This window comes from Lampris incognitus, chromosome 20 (assembly GCF_029633865.1).
Source record: "Lampris incognitus isolate fLamInc1 chromosome 20, fLamInc1.hap2, whole genome shotgun sequence".
Classification (NCBI taxonomy): domain Eukaryota; kingdom Metazoa; phylum Chordata; class Actinopteri; order Lampriformes; family Lampridae; genus Lampris; species Lampris incognitus.
In genome coordinates, this window is record NC_079230.1 from 21,425,630 (window position 1) to 21,440,479 (window position 14,850).

General features: G+C 43.1%; 1 protein-coding gene across 1 annotated transcript in view; it reads right to left on the reverse strand.

The window, feature by feature from the left end:
• LOC130130816 (multiple PDZ domain protein) overlaps nt 1-14,850 on the reverse strand; it is a 70,148-nt gene that overhangs the window by 33,173 nt on the left and 22,125 nt on the right. The window contains exons 14-20 of the mRNA XM_056300651.1: nt 14,475-14,621; nt 13,520-13,684; nt 12,487-12,675; nt 11,872-12,081; nt 6,217-6,378; nt 1,527-1,871; nt 964-1,075 (exon numbers count right to left, since the gene is read on the reverse strand). Coding sequence (XP_056156626.1) covers nt 964-1,075; nt 1,527-1,871; nt 6,217-6,378; nt 11,872-12,081; nt 12,487-12,675; nt 13,520-13,684; nt 14,475-14,621 — 1,330 coding nt within the window. The remainder of the gene's footprint in view (nt 1-963; nt 1,076-1,526; nt 1,872-6,216; nt 6,379-11,871; nt 12,082-12,486; nt 12,676-13,519; nt 13,685-14,474; nt 14,622-14,850) is intronic.

Sequence of the window (14,850 nt, forward strand, 5' to 3'; positions counted from 1 at the left end):
GCCCTGTGTGATGGCCTGGCGGCCTGTCCAGGGTGTCTCCCCACCTGCCGCCCAATGACTGCTGGGATAGGTTCCAGCATCCCCACGACCCTGAGAGCAGGATAAGCGGTTCGGATAATGGATGAATGGATGAATAGTTAATGGTCACACCCATATTTGCATATGAAACTGGCCATTGGTTTCAGTCATTATACATCTGTCGCCATCTTAGGGCCCTGATACGTCAGGCCAATGTCGGACCATCGGTGAGCGTCTGTGACCCTAGTTTTTGCGGTGTGTCAGACCCCTGTCGGCAGCTTTTCGGCCGATTCAGCATGTTGAATCAGCGGAGCCCGTTGGTGAGAGAGATCATTCTTATTGCTTGTTCAGCTTAGCGACTCAGTGCAGAACATACATGCAAGTTGGCCGTCGGCTGTAGTCTTTGCAGTGTGCTCAAGTGCTACTCCCAGGCGGTAGGCGGCGTGAAGCGACGCAACAGTTGGCCGTCGTTGCCGCTAGTTGGTTTGGTGTGTCTGGGCCCTTACAATGATGTGATGCAACATTCCCTAGTCCTCTGTGAATAGTACACACAGCCTTTGAAACTAATTAATAGTCACAACCATATCTGCATATGAAACTGGTCACTGATTTTGGTCGTTATGCAACTGTATTGTTTACAAGGGGTGGGGATACCTGCAGCCAGTTTAGACTAAAGAGGTCACTTAGTTGAGTGATGAAACATATCTGTCAATAAAGGTTGTATCCGTATCCAGATGAACTGATTCAACCTTCTTCGACATGTTAGTGACTCTTCCAAGTTGGAAAACCACCAAGATCTTTTCAATCATTTTGCAAAAAATCTGGTATTCATGATAGATGACACAGAGTTGGAGCGGTCACTCCCTCATTTACATTTCCGTGAGTGTTGCGCACAGAAAATAAATCTGAGATTAGATAAAAGAATGTGAACAAATTAACACAAACCTAGACTGGAGTTGCCCTTGACAACTGTGATGGTCCTTTCAAAAGTGCTCCCTGAGGTCACCAGTTCCTTTTCACCATCCTTCTCTGATTCCATCACATCGATGTCTTCATCCTTGAGGGTGGTAATTCAATAAAATTATTCATGAGAGTTAATAAATATATTTTAGACCATATTCAAAAAAGGGATCTCTGGAGGTTAGTTAGGTACTATGAATTGGTTGGATCAAGGACATTAAAAATGATTTACAACAAATAATTTTAGTTTCTGGTTCATCTCCTGCTTGAACAGACTCTAATGTCAGACTAGGAAAAGGTCAGTGGCTACTCTGGAGGATGGATTAGAATGAATTTCAAAGAAGACTAAGGAGGAAAGTTGGGTAGCCATTATAATGCATATTAGACAGCTCCTCTGTGAATTCCAACATATACAGTCATGATTGTTTACTAGAACACAATGAGCTGGAATGCTAATTGTCTATATCATTTTTGGGGTTTTTTCATTGCTTTTTTTGAGACATTAAAAATTAAAAATGATTCAGTTATCATCAAATGGAAACTTTTACCTTCATCAAAACCTTTATTTCCCCAATGTCTCCAATGGAGATGGTGGGCTCCATGTGGAAATGGAGTGACTCCAGTGGTTCGTCGATAACATTCAATCGGGTTCCTATCTCAGCATATGGGCTGTATGTTTTTGAGCAATCCCTTGGATCCTCTTGGGTTGAGTGCTGTGCCAGGTACTGATCGGAGTTACTCCGTAATGTATCGATCTCTCCGACGTGGCCCCTTAAACTAGGGGGAGTTAAAGAGACCAACTTCTCCGGAGAGAAGGGATCGGTGTTGTCAGCAAGGCTGCACACAGACGTAAAGGAGGGGTGGTCATCCAGCAGGTCCAGGCGAGCCGTCAGCTAGGATAAAAACAAACCCCAGGAACAAATGAAGGTTGCACTCTGTTAAGTCTACAATTACCCAAGCAGGGGGTGTTATCTTGCTCAGTCACCATCCTGTACTTATTGTAATGAGCCATAGAAAAGCCATCAGCAATCAACAGAGAACAGCAGTAATTACTGATGATCCTACATGTGCAACGAACAGAGTGCTGCTTTATTATGACAGTACCTAGAATTCACTGGGTCTACGTTGGGTGACATTCACTTTTGGCAAGCATTTCCTTCTGGGGTTCAAATGAAATTATAAAACACAAGAAAAGGAAAGTAATCTGCAAAAGGACTTGAGCTATAATGCTGAGGAGCTGCAATAAGCAGAGCTACTGAGGGGCAAAATAAAGAAATAAATGGACCATTTCGTTGTTATAGTCGAGTACAATAAATTTGGGGTGTGTTGGGTTGTGACACTACAGGTAGGAGAGCTGACTAATCTAAAAGTAGACTCAGTTATTCATAGAAAATATTGGTCAGGTGTGACAAGAAAGTTATAAACTTTATTGTCACACCTGACCAACACACACACACACACACACACACCTTTATTGTCACACCTGACCAACACACACACACACACATACATATATATATAACTTTAAAAGAAACACTCAACAGCAGGGAAAGTGCTCAACAAATAAGGAGCAAAATAATCCAGTGAGTCAAGTAAATTCTTTATGAGACAGTACAAGCCTGTTTCATGTCATAATCAGCTGATTATATATATATATATATATATATTGTACAGTGCTTGGCACTATACAAACCCAACAGGACACTAACAGCCTTCAACCAAGAACTCAGTGCAGCAGTTTCAAACAATACTAGAGGCCAACTCAAAGACAATCACATAGGTAACCATCAAATGTGGCATATACCAGGGTGATGCACTGTCCCTGCTGCTGTTCTATGTGGGCCTGAACCCCCTCAGTCAGATCATCACAGAGTGGATATGGATACAGATTCAGAAGTGGAGTTACCATCAGCCACCTCCTATAAATGGATGACATCAAGCTGTATGCCAGGAGTGAGCAAGACATTGACTCACTAATCCACCTCACCAGGATCTGGTGGCAACATCGGGATGTCATTCGGACTGGACAAGTGCGGTCAAATGGTGGCAAAAAGAGGAAAGGTGGTGAGGACTGAAGGGATTGAATTACCAGATGGCAGGATGACAGACATACAGGACAGTTACAAGTACCTGGGTATTCCACAGGCAAATGGAAACCACGAGGAGGCAGCAAGGAGGTCACCTACAGCCAAATCCCTCCAGAGAGTGAGGCAGGTCCTGAGTGGCCAGTGCAAAGGATATGATCCAAGCCATCAACGCATATGCCCTACCAGTCATCAGATACTCAGCTGGAATAATAAGCTGGCCAAAAGAGGAGATAAAAGCAAAGGATATCAGGACACAGAAACTCCTCACAATGCATGGAGGGTTCCACCTGAAATCCAGCAATCTGAGTTAAGTGAAACGATGGGGGCCGAGGCTTAGTGAGTGTCAGAGTCACTATCCAGGATGAAACTAGGAACATCCATGAGTACATCAGAAAGAGCACCCCCCCCCCCCAGGACAAACTGCTGAGTGAGTACCTCAGGCAGAAGCCACAGAGTGGGGAGGAAGAAGAAGAGGAGGTATCACGGAAGATTAAGCTCCTCCATGGGATGCACCATCAACAAATAGAAGACATGGCTGATAAAGAAAACCTACCAGTGGCTTGAAAAGGCTGGACTGAAGGACAGCACAGAGGCTCTGGTCATATCAGCACAAGAACAGGCACTCAGCACCAGATTGGTTGAGGCAGGGTTCTGACAAGAGCCAAGATAAAGGCTGTGCAAAGACCCCCCTGAGATAGTCCAGCATTTAGTAACAGGGCGTAAAAATGCTAGCTGGGAAAGCGTACACTTAAAGGCATAACCACGTGGCTGGGATAGTGTACAGAACATCTGTACTGAATACAGACTGGAGGTTCCCAAGTCCAAATGGGAGACACTGCCAAAGGTGGTTGAGAATGGCATAGCCAAGATCCTACGGGACTTCAGGTTCCAGACTGACAAGCAGGTGCTGGCTAACCAACCAGGCTTTGTGGTGGTCAACAAGGAACAGCAGACAGCAGTAGTGATCGATGTAGCAATCCTAAGTGACAGCAACATCAGGAAGAAAGCGCATGAGAAATAGAGAAATAACAAGGGCTGAAGGAAGAACTAGATCGGATGTGGAAGGTGTAGGCAGCACAATGGCCCAATGATTAGCACAGTTGCCTCACAGCAAGAAGGTCCTGGGTTCGAACCCCAAGCTGTCCCAGGTCCTTTCTGTGTGGCGTTTGCATGTTCTCCCCATATCTGCATGGGTTTCCTCCCACCATCAAAGACATTCATGTTTGGGTTAATGTTCCTGTCTGTGCCCCTGACCAAGGCAATAGGAAAAGAAGAACTGAAGTTGGCACCCAGGCGCTGCACTGCAGCTGCGCACTGCTCCTACCTACACAGCTAGGATGGGTTAAATGCAGATGAATTTCCCCACAGGGATTAATAAAAAGTATACAAAAAACAAAACACAGTAATCCCAGTGGTAATAGGAGCATGAGGGGCTGTAACCCCCAAACTGGGAGAGTGGCTCCAGCAGTTTCCATGAACAGCATCTGAGGTGTCTGTCCAGAAGAGTGGAGTCCTAGGGACAGCTAAGGTACTGTGCAGAACCCTCAAACTCCCAGGCCTCTGATAGAGGATGTGAACTTGAGGAAGACACACACCACCCGAAAAAGGGTGGGAGGGAGATTTTTTATATATATATTTGTATACATTGTTTTTAAAAGGGCATAGTTAATCAGTTACAAAGTCCTGTGGGATTCAAAGTCTATCTTGGTGGGGGGGGGGGGTGTTAAATATAATAAATGGGGCTTCAGAAAATACCTCAGGCATATTAAGAGGGTTGTGAATAGATTTTTTCAAGGCCTCTTTGAAAACTAATTTCCATATCACTAGCTTATAGACAGCCTAGACTTCAAAACTTAACTATGAGGTGCTAACTATACTCAGAAGGACACTTTTAAGTCATTTTTGCTTTGTTTTATGAATAATGAAATAGGTGTTGTTTTTTTTTAGACCAAGAAATCACACTCTATTTTTCGACATGGACATTCTGTCTGCTTCATTATTAAGTCAGGTACATTATTCTAAAAGAGCCCTCAGCATTCCCGGAATGTTGAACTGTATGATCAAAACATGTCGAAGATGCAGAGGCTTTACTCTCTCAGGTTACCATGAGATGAGCTAATGACGCTCAATTTATGAGAAACTGGCCACCTGGGGGCGTCCAGGTAGTGTAGCGGTCTATTCCGTTGCCTACCAACACGGGGATCCCGGTTCGAATCCCCGTGTTGCCACTGGCTTTGTCGGGTGTCCCTAAAGACACAATTGGCTGTGTCTGCGGGCGGGAAACCGGATGTGGGTATGTGTCCTGGTTGCTGGTCGGTTGGAGCACCTGTTCGGGGGGGAGGGGGAACTGGGGGGAATAGCGTGATCCTCCCACGTGCTACATCTCCCTGGCGAAACTCCTCACTGTCAGGTGAAAAGAAGCGGCTGCCAACTCCACATGTATCAGAGGACGCATGTAGTGGTCTGCAGCCCTCCCTGGATCAGCAGAAGGGGTGGAGCAATGACTGGGACGGCTAGAAGAGTGATGTAATTGGCCAGGTACAATTGGGGAGAAAAAAGGGCCCCCCCCCCCCCAAAAAAAGAAGAAACTGGCCGCCTACATTTTGGACTCCCTGAATGCTAGACCTCTACATCCTCAAGTATGACTCTATTTCAATGCTAAAAGATACAAACCAGAAAAGGGAAAAAAAATCAGTTGCACTTCTCAAAAACCAGCCTGGGTACTACTCTAGGTTTCTGTATAAACTCTCCAGCATTCCATATAAACTTCAATAAAATGCTCATAGCCAATGACCTGGCCTTGCCAAGGCTGGCTCCATAAAAGTATAAAATGTCCACTGCCACTAAATTTAAAGCATACCATCATAGTTTGTTTTACTTCTGATAATTCAATATCCTTTTGGCAAACTAGCAGCCTAACGCCCCATTTAACTACAGTCAGTAATATTGTTATGGCCTGAAATTACATCCCACATGACATTTTGGCCCTCTACATCAAGTAAGCAAATATTAATGATTACACGCTGGATGTTTCAAATGCCAGTTGTTGTCGCAGTGACATTTAATAAAGAGGGGTGTCATTTCCAGCTGTGCCTTCCCTGTCAATTGAATATGTATTTATTGATTTGTGGTACATTTTATAGCTGTCTACCTTGGGCGTGGACACGTGCAGATTCATCTGGTAATCCAGGTCTGAGCCACAGGTACTACCATGGAGCGCAATCATAGATGCCTGGAAGGTGTCGTCCTCTATTGCAGAGAAGCTATGTTCTAACACCTTGTTCTCCGATAGATCTGCCTCACTGGTTTCAATCTGTGATAAAGGAAATAAGTATAATCAGCTGGAAAGCAAAGAAGTACATTTTGTAAATGAGCAAAGCTGTGAACTGTCAAATCACGGATAGCTCTGCGCTATTATACTGTACTATGATATCAATGTCTGTCATTCTGGATTTGAACCGAGGAAGAATTGGTCTGTAAAAGGAACCAGATTCTTTTGTTGTTAGTCTGAAACTTGCTTTTGTGTGAATACTTATCCTAGAGCCATCCTAGGGATGGTTTTACATTTGCACCTTTGTAGTGGTTAAGTGTTCCCTATAAGGAGCAAAGAGGGGGAATAACCTTAGGAGAGAGGGAAGGCGTATGAGTTTAAATACTTGGGGCCAACTTTCCAAAGTAACAGGGAGTGCAGAAGAGAGATGGAGAAGAGAGTGTAGGTAGGGTGGAGAAGAGTGTCATGAGTGATTTGCGACAGAACGGTACCAGCAAGCGTTAAAGGGAAGGTTTACAAGTTGGTAGTGAGACCAGCTATGTTATATGGTTTGGAGACAGTGGCACTGATGAGAAGACAGGAGGCGGAGCTGTAGGTGGCAGAGTTGAAGATGCTAAGATTTTCATTGGGAGTGATGAAGAAGGACAGGATTAGAAATTAGTATATTAGAGGGACAGCTCAGGTTGGATGGTTTGGAGACAAAGCAAGAGAGGCAAGATTGAGATGGCTTGGACATGTGTGGAGGAGAGATGCTGGGTATATTGGGAAAAGGATGCTGAATATGGAGCTGCCAGGGAAGAGGAAAAGAGGAAGGCCAAAGAGGAGGTTTATGGATGTGGTGAGAGAGGACATGCAGGTGGCTGGTGTGACAGAGGAAGATGCAGAGGACAGGAAGAGATGGACATGGATGAGCTGCTGTGGCGACCCCTAACGGGAGCAGCCAAAAGTAGTCGTAGTAGAGACGGATAAATGAAAATCTATTTTGTAATCTCCCTCTGAGAAGAAAAAAAACCAAACAACAACAGTTGTTTGGCAGATGACTTTATGGGGTTGGAAGAGACCGAAGAGCTACCATGAATCAAACCTTGTCACCCTGTATTGTTTATAGCATGAACAGCAGATCAGGAATCAGGAACAATTTGTCATTTCTATCATGTACTTGTGTACACAAAAGAAACACAATTTCCTTTCACCCAGCCCACAGCAGTGCAACAGAAAAGATAAAAACGCATACCCAAAATTTCCAAAAATGACACCACCAAAAACATACAAAAACGGAGAACAAAGCAAAAAAAAAAAAAAAACACAGTTAACAACAGTCCATTTAGTGGACTGTGTTGTCCAAAAAAAAGATAGTCCAAAGATAGTGGTCCTATTGGTTTTACTAGAATTTACATTTTTGTAATAATTAGAGAACCTGTAAATAGTAAATAATTGTGTTGGATGGAAACTATTTTCCTAAGTGAAATCTATTTTCAGACTCATGTACATGTATACACAAGTTGACCACACACATGTTTATTCATCTCCATTTCAAAACGGAATAGTATGCACACCAGAAGGAATTATGAAAAATATTAATATGGGAAAAAATTAGTATGAAAAATTATGCCCCTGTGCTGCTAGAATGTGTAGTATTAAGTTAATCAAAAGTATAATTTGTTGACTTCAAACCTGAATTTTTCATACTGTGTTCTGGTGTGCAAAGCAAGCATCCTTTTTTTACTTTTTACACTGGTTACACATACCCTGCCTTTTTTGAAGACTTGGTTAAGCATGATTGACACAATTTGCAGCGTCAGACAGATCACCAACTACAAACCGAAATCCTCCCACTCCACTAATGACTTGCGCCTGGCCAACGATCTGAATGAGTACTATCGTTGATTTGAAAGACAATGGGACAGTCTCGACACCATCCCCTGTGACTCCACCCACCAGCTCTAAAGCACCAGCTCCTCCTCCCCCGCCTCAGCAGGTGCCCGGGCCTCTCCACAACTGCCCACCTTGGAGGCCCCTTTAAAAAGAAAAACTTTCAATCACAGTAGAAAATATATATATATATTTTTTTGTGTGGATCCCCCCCCCCCTTTTCTCCCAAATTACACCTGGCCGATTACTCGACCCCTCCAAGCTGTCCTGGTCGCTGCTCCACCCCCTCTGCCGATCCAGGGAGGGCTGCATTCTACCACATGCCTCTTCCGATACATGTGGAGTCGCCAGCTGCTTCTTTTCACCTGACAGTGAGGATTTTCACCAGGGGGACGTAGCGCGTGGGAGGATCACGCTATTCCCCCCAGTTCCCCCTCCCCCCTGAACAGACGCCCCAACTTACAGGTGGAAGACTGACCATCTGGTGTCCAGGTGTGACCAAAACAACTTGGAGCTCAACACTCTAAAGACAGTGGAGATAGCTGTGTACTTCAAAAAGAGCCCAGCCCCACCTGCCCTCATCACCCTGTCTGGCTCCCCAATCGACACTGTGGAATCCTTCCGCTTCCTGGGACCTCAAGTGGGGGCTGAACATCAGCTCCCTCACCAAGAAGGCACAACAGAGGTTGTACTTCTTGTAGCAGCTGAAGAAGTTCAACCGGCCAAAGCCAATGATGGTGCATTTTTACATCATCATCATTGAGTTCACCCTCACCTCCTCCATCACTATCTGGTACGCTGCTCCCACTGCCAAGGACAAGGCCAGACTGCAGCATATCATTTGCTCTGCTGAGAGGGTGATTGGCTGCAACCTGCCATCCCTCCAGGGCCTGCATGCCTCAGACAATAAGGCGAGCAGGAAAGATCATGGTTGACCCTCCGCACCCAGGCCATGGTCTCTTCAAAACACTCCCCTCTGGCAAGAGGCTAAGGTCTATAAAAACCAGAACCTCATGCCACAAAAACAGCTTCTTCCCCACAGCAGGCCTTTCCAACAAGTCCCCAGACACCCACAGATCCTGACACTGCCCCCCAATTACCCCCCACCCCCTTTGACCCTCTCTCCACACCACGATGCAACACATACCTACATACATACACACACACTCACATGCACAAACACAGTGCAATATATCTATCTGCCCTACTGTGCCCTCTGTACATGAACACTTTACATATAGCCCACACTACCCTGTAAATACGTAACTCTTATTCTACAACAAGTTCTTATTCTGAAAATAATTTCTTTTTCTGTAAATAACTTCTTATTTAAAATTCTCATTTGACATTTTGTAAATAAAGAACTTGTGATATTCCCTGTGTTTTCCCATTATAATTTATTGCACCTATTTTTATTTTATTTTGTATATATACTTTATTATTATTTTAACTTTTAACTTTACTGTTTGTTGTTAATTTTTCCCTCTTGCACCAACATAAAAAGTCATATTCCTTGCATGTTCTTGAACTACTTGGCAATAAATACAATTCTGATTCTGCTTTTAAATTTCCAGCATCCTGCAACCCCAATTGGCATAAGCAGCTAGGATAAATGGATGGATGGATTTTAAATTTTCAAATGTTCATCTGCATTTGAATTACTATCTTGCTTGTCAGTTCAATGCAAACAAAAGGGGACAGTGGTGATCAACACTCAATTATTGACTGTAACTGATAAGTATTAGTTATTTTTTTCTCATTTGATTGTTCCACTAAATTGTTTTCACTGAAGTAGGTCATTGTCCCGCCTGTTTTGTGACAGTACTCATTGGAGCAATCCTCTGCCAACTAAAGTACTCCAATTGGTGCAACACTGATTATTCCATCAACTTGAATGGTTCAATAATAACTATTGCTCATCAAAATGAATGGTTCATAATTTTATGACACTGATTCATGAGACTGATTTGATTATTCCATCAATTTAGTAGTTTATAAAATATTAAACACCTAAAGTAATGGTTAACAAATGTATGATTTATTTTATGAGCTTGATTTGATAACCCTGTTGCACCCACAACAGATTCTTTCCCCTACACCTTTAACTGAAAAAACAGCAGTTAATAACTCTAAAAATGGTTTGATAAATTAGCTTAATTGTATTTTTTTCCAGATTTATAATTATCCATGTTATCTACTACACTCAATGCCCAAATGCTCCATTTCACATTTGAAATGCCCTCCTGCTTCCAATATTAGGCAAGAAAAATGTGACCAGTCCTGTCTTAGTATACATTAGACAGGAAGTAAATATTTGACTTTTTCGGAGGGATTGTAGTTATTGCACTAAGAGCCAGTCTGATCATCTTTCAGTTCCCGAAGGCCAACTGACCGATGCAGGCTCAGCTCGGTAAATGATCCCCTCATTCAGTCCCTCCTCCTTAACCAACGTAGTGCTGAAGACAACTGAATAGATAGAGGACTGCCAAAGAAGAACTCTCATGCTCATCACATGGGTTTGGAGAGAGGGAATACCCACATATTCCCAAAGAAAGTGGAGAAATTCCTAATGTCTCCATATGCAGCTCAGTATTTTTTTCTTTCCATAGATGATTGGATTTTAATTGTGAATGGATTTAAGAAGTAAAGAAGGGAGAAAAGGAGATTTCATAGTTCTGAAATATTTTCAGGTGTTAATAAATCATGACCTTGGTGCTTTTAAGTGGGGATTTCTTTGATAATAGTAATGTATTTCTAGAACAAATTAATTATGAAGAGAAAGGCTGTTTAGCATTGCCTCTTTTGCTTTGGAAGGACTTTTTGATCTTGATTTTTCAGCAGCATGCAGCCAAGCGAGAGAGAGAAAAAGCAGGAGGGGTTATTGGAGAATTACACTGGTCAGACTCAATTTTGAGATGCAATACAACAAAATACCCCCAAGAAGTACATTTCAGATCCTGCAAGAGAGGAGGATAACTCCATAGAGGCCTCCAACAACTCTGTAATCCACCTAACCTTGGCAGCCCAGAGGTCTCACTGTGGCAGATCCAGCACAAGAGAAATGCAGCTATAAACCTGAGAATGCTAGCATTCTTATGAAGAAAAATATCTAACAGAAATAGCGCAGACGCCTGGAGCAATAAACATGCTTTTGGACAGAGCCAATATTTTGATAGGTGCCCCAATATGTTTTCAATGTGCGAGGAGTCTGCACACTTCAAAAATTCAATATTGGAGCAATATCAAACAAAGGGCACAGTGTAATTTTGGCTGCAATCTTCATTCCTAAAGAGCTGTGAGCTGAGTGTTTAACCATGCAGCCTAACTTCACTGACTTTCCTGCATTAATATTTCAAGATTTCTGTAAGACGAACCCTCATTCTTTTGGATGCTATGCTGCATGGTTGAAAAGCAGACCCAACCAAAACACTGACAGTTATATGGTATGCTGAACAATGTCAAACAATGTCGGCAATATCTGTACATATGTTACTTGTTGTGCTATCATTTTGCATGCATTTACACATGGTCAAACATACTACGTCTTTACCACAAATGATTACCAATACTACTCGCTACTACTACTACCACCACCACTCTTACTACTACTTCTACTACTGACAATAATAATGCTAACAATGATGAAAGGATGGATATGCTTACAGGCAGCGGTTTGGCCACTCCTATTTGGACCCTGCCGAGTTTGGCCCCCTTCAGGGCCTGAACGGCTTCCTCCAGGCTGGCGTTCTCCAGGTTAGTGCTGTTGACAAACATGAGACGGTCTCCTGGCAGCAGCCGCCCGTCTTGTTCCGCCACGCCGTTGGGAACAAGAGAGCGTATCACAATAACTGTCTTGGCAGGGTCAGTCGGGTCCTGTGGAGGAGCCATAGCAGTGAGGTTAGTATGCAAAACCGAGAAGAAAAAAGTCACCTGTTAAACTGACACAGCCTTTAACTTCAGTGAAAGTTGCAAGGGGTTTATTTTATTGGTAGGATATGCTCTATCATGCATCCTATTTGTTAAGTTTGGTTTTTTTTTTAAAGCATGTTGAAGCTGTTGGATATTAAGAATAAAGATGGATAATCATGCCTTTTCCTAGAATGAAACAACTATGAAAAAAAAACAACATTCATGACACAAAAATACAGCATCATAGTGTTTTTAAAAAAGATATAAAGTTTATAACGCACAAACAGAATCTCCAAGACAAGTCAACTTCAGTATTAACCCCCACATGATTTAATGAAACCTACCATGATTCCCATTCACAAATCCCACCTGGTAATCCAAGATACTGAATCCCAGTCCCCCTTCTCCCTTCTCCAGCTCGATATTTTGGATCTCGGACTCCCACATGGCCAGAGGAGATCCGGGCGTCTCCTCTGTCACATTATCCTTTACAGCCGCCGCATCCGCTCTCACCTCGGAGTCTTCTGGAACCTGGAAACTGCTGAGCTCTATTTGTTTCTGCAGAGTCAAAGCCCCAAATCTCAGTGTTGCACATGCATTCCTCACTTTGCTCTCAGCCCCATAGGCTGCAATCCTCCAGTTCCCCGTTTCATAAGTTTTGGCAGGAGATAAAAGGGAAATATCTTCTGGATGCTCAGGCCTCGATATGTTATCACGGCTAAAAGCTGCAGAGAAGAAAACCCCCCTTCCCTAAAGAGTGGTTTCTTTTGAAGTATCCGATCCCTATATTATGTGTTGCTGGCTACTGCTATAAAGGTATTACTAGATGGATTGGCATTAATAAACTGACAGCCTCTCCTGCTTATCTGTAAGTCTTAATCCATTATAGTTAGCAGGCTGGAAAGCCAGTAGAGCAATGGACCGTCTGGGCTCAGCTATAAAAGGTTGATGTGTGACGAGGGATGAGGAAGACTTAAGAGTAATTCTCTCCAATCATATTTACGGACTGATATATGTGGGAGGGGCAAAGGTGTATGATGCTTCACTGATTGTCAAGGAGAGGAACTTCCCTCTGGTTTTGTATGCAGCATCTGCTGCAATGCAATGCAAGCAATACCACCCCTGGAATATCTAAAAAGCTTCCCACATGTTAGCTTCCTCTTCCCTATAGCATCCCCTTCATGTTAATCAAAAGTAAAAACGCCCTGTTTTCACTGTGTCAATCATATCATGAAATTATTTAGCAATACTTAACAAGGTTCAACAACAAGGCAGCAAGGCAATACTCAGAAATTAGTGTCAAGGCAATCATCTTTAATGCTCATGGGTGAGTTGTTCATTTCAAAAAACAATTTCTGTCATAGTTTTCTACTTATCTCCTAGTGGCATGCAGCATCTTTACCATAGACGTTGAGGATAACATCTCTAATCCTGTTTGGGCAGTGTCCATGTCAGTCTGCAGATGAGGGGCGGGCCTACAGCAAACCATGTACACACAAATTGGAAGCTCCTTCAAGATGCTGATCACTTCCTTGTGGGTCTCACCAATCAGAGAGATGCCATTGACCTAAGTGGGAAGAAAGGCATTTCAACCACGAATGCAAGGATGAAAATTGAGAAATTGACATTTTACCGCGTCTACTGTATACATTTCAAATGGCAAGAGACAACTGTTGATAGAAATACATTATTTTCCATTATAGACAGTCAATCCACATATTTTCAAAAACAGGAAGATGATCAAACTTATGTAGAAGTCATAGTCAGTCGTTGATGCTATGTCAATTGCAAATATTGTAAGTGTGCAATACGTGGATCACCAACAGTGACATGAGTAATAATAGTCTAAAATCTATGGATTTTAGTAGGGCTGGCCAAGGAAAATATTGAGGCCTTTCTTAAATTAAGTAGACGGGTATGTAACTCTAATGGAAGATGGGGTCAATTTGACCATTTTGGGGCTCGGTGTGAGAGAGAAGTCTGGAAATGGAGTTTGGCCCTTTTGAAGTGGGCATAAACAGTAGCCTTCCAGAGGTCAAATGAGGAGGGCGAGCAAGAGTGTACATGTTAATATGGGTTTGCAGGTAAATTGGTATAGCTGAACTGCATGTGAAGTCTAGAGCAAGGTTTTGAAATTTATGTGGACAGCAACCAGGTGCTAGTGGTAAGGATACAAAGAGAGGCGAGTTGTGTGCACATTTTGGCCGATTGAAAACCAAGTGTGTAGCATCGTTCTGGCAGTGGTTACGTTGCACGAGCTTGGAGAGCAGCAAAAACTATATTGCAATAGTTTGATTGAGAGATGGCTAGTGGCTGTACCAGAGTGGTGTAGCATGCTCATTTTCAGTGACCTCTACCTCAAGCAGTTCGTCTCCACTGAATAGCTTCCCACAGCGCCCCACTGGTCCTTCAGGCAGGACAGAGCGGATGTAATGGTGGCCACTGTTGGCCTCTAGACTGATCCCAAGTCCACTGCTCTCGCTGAACTTCTCCACCTGGGCCACCTGGCACGTGAACAGGTGGTTACATATCATTTGGCATGTGAAGAGATTGAGTTTTATTTAGTGTTTGGCATTACTTTTTGAACCACAAAAATGGTAATGAGTAAAACTTTTCTGGTAGTGTCTGGCTTATGTTTAACATGAAAGAAACGGGTTGTGCTGTCTTCATAGATGACTATAATGTAGTTCCCAATGTCTGACTACTAAGCTCTGGTAAAATGACTACAAGTGT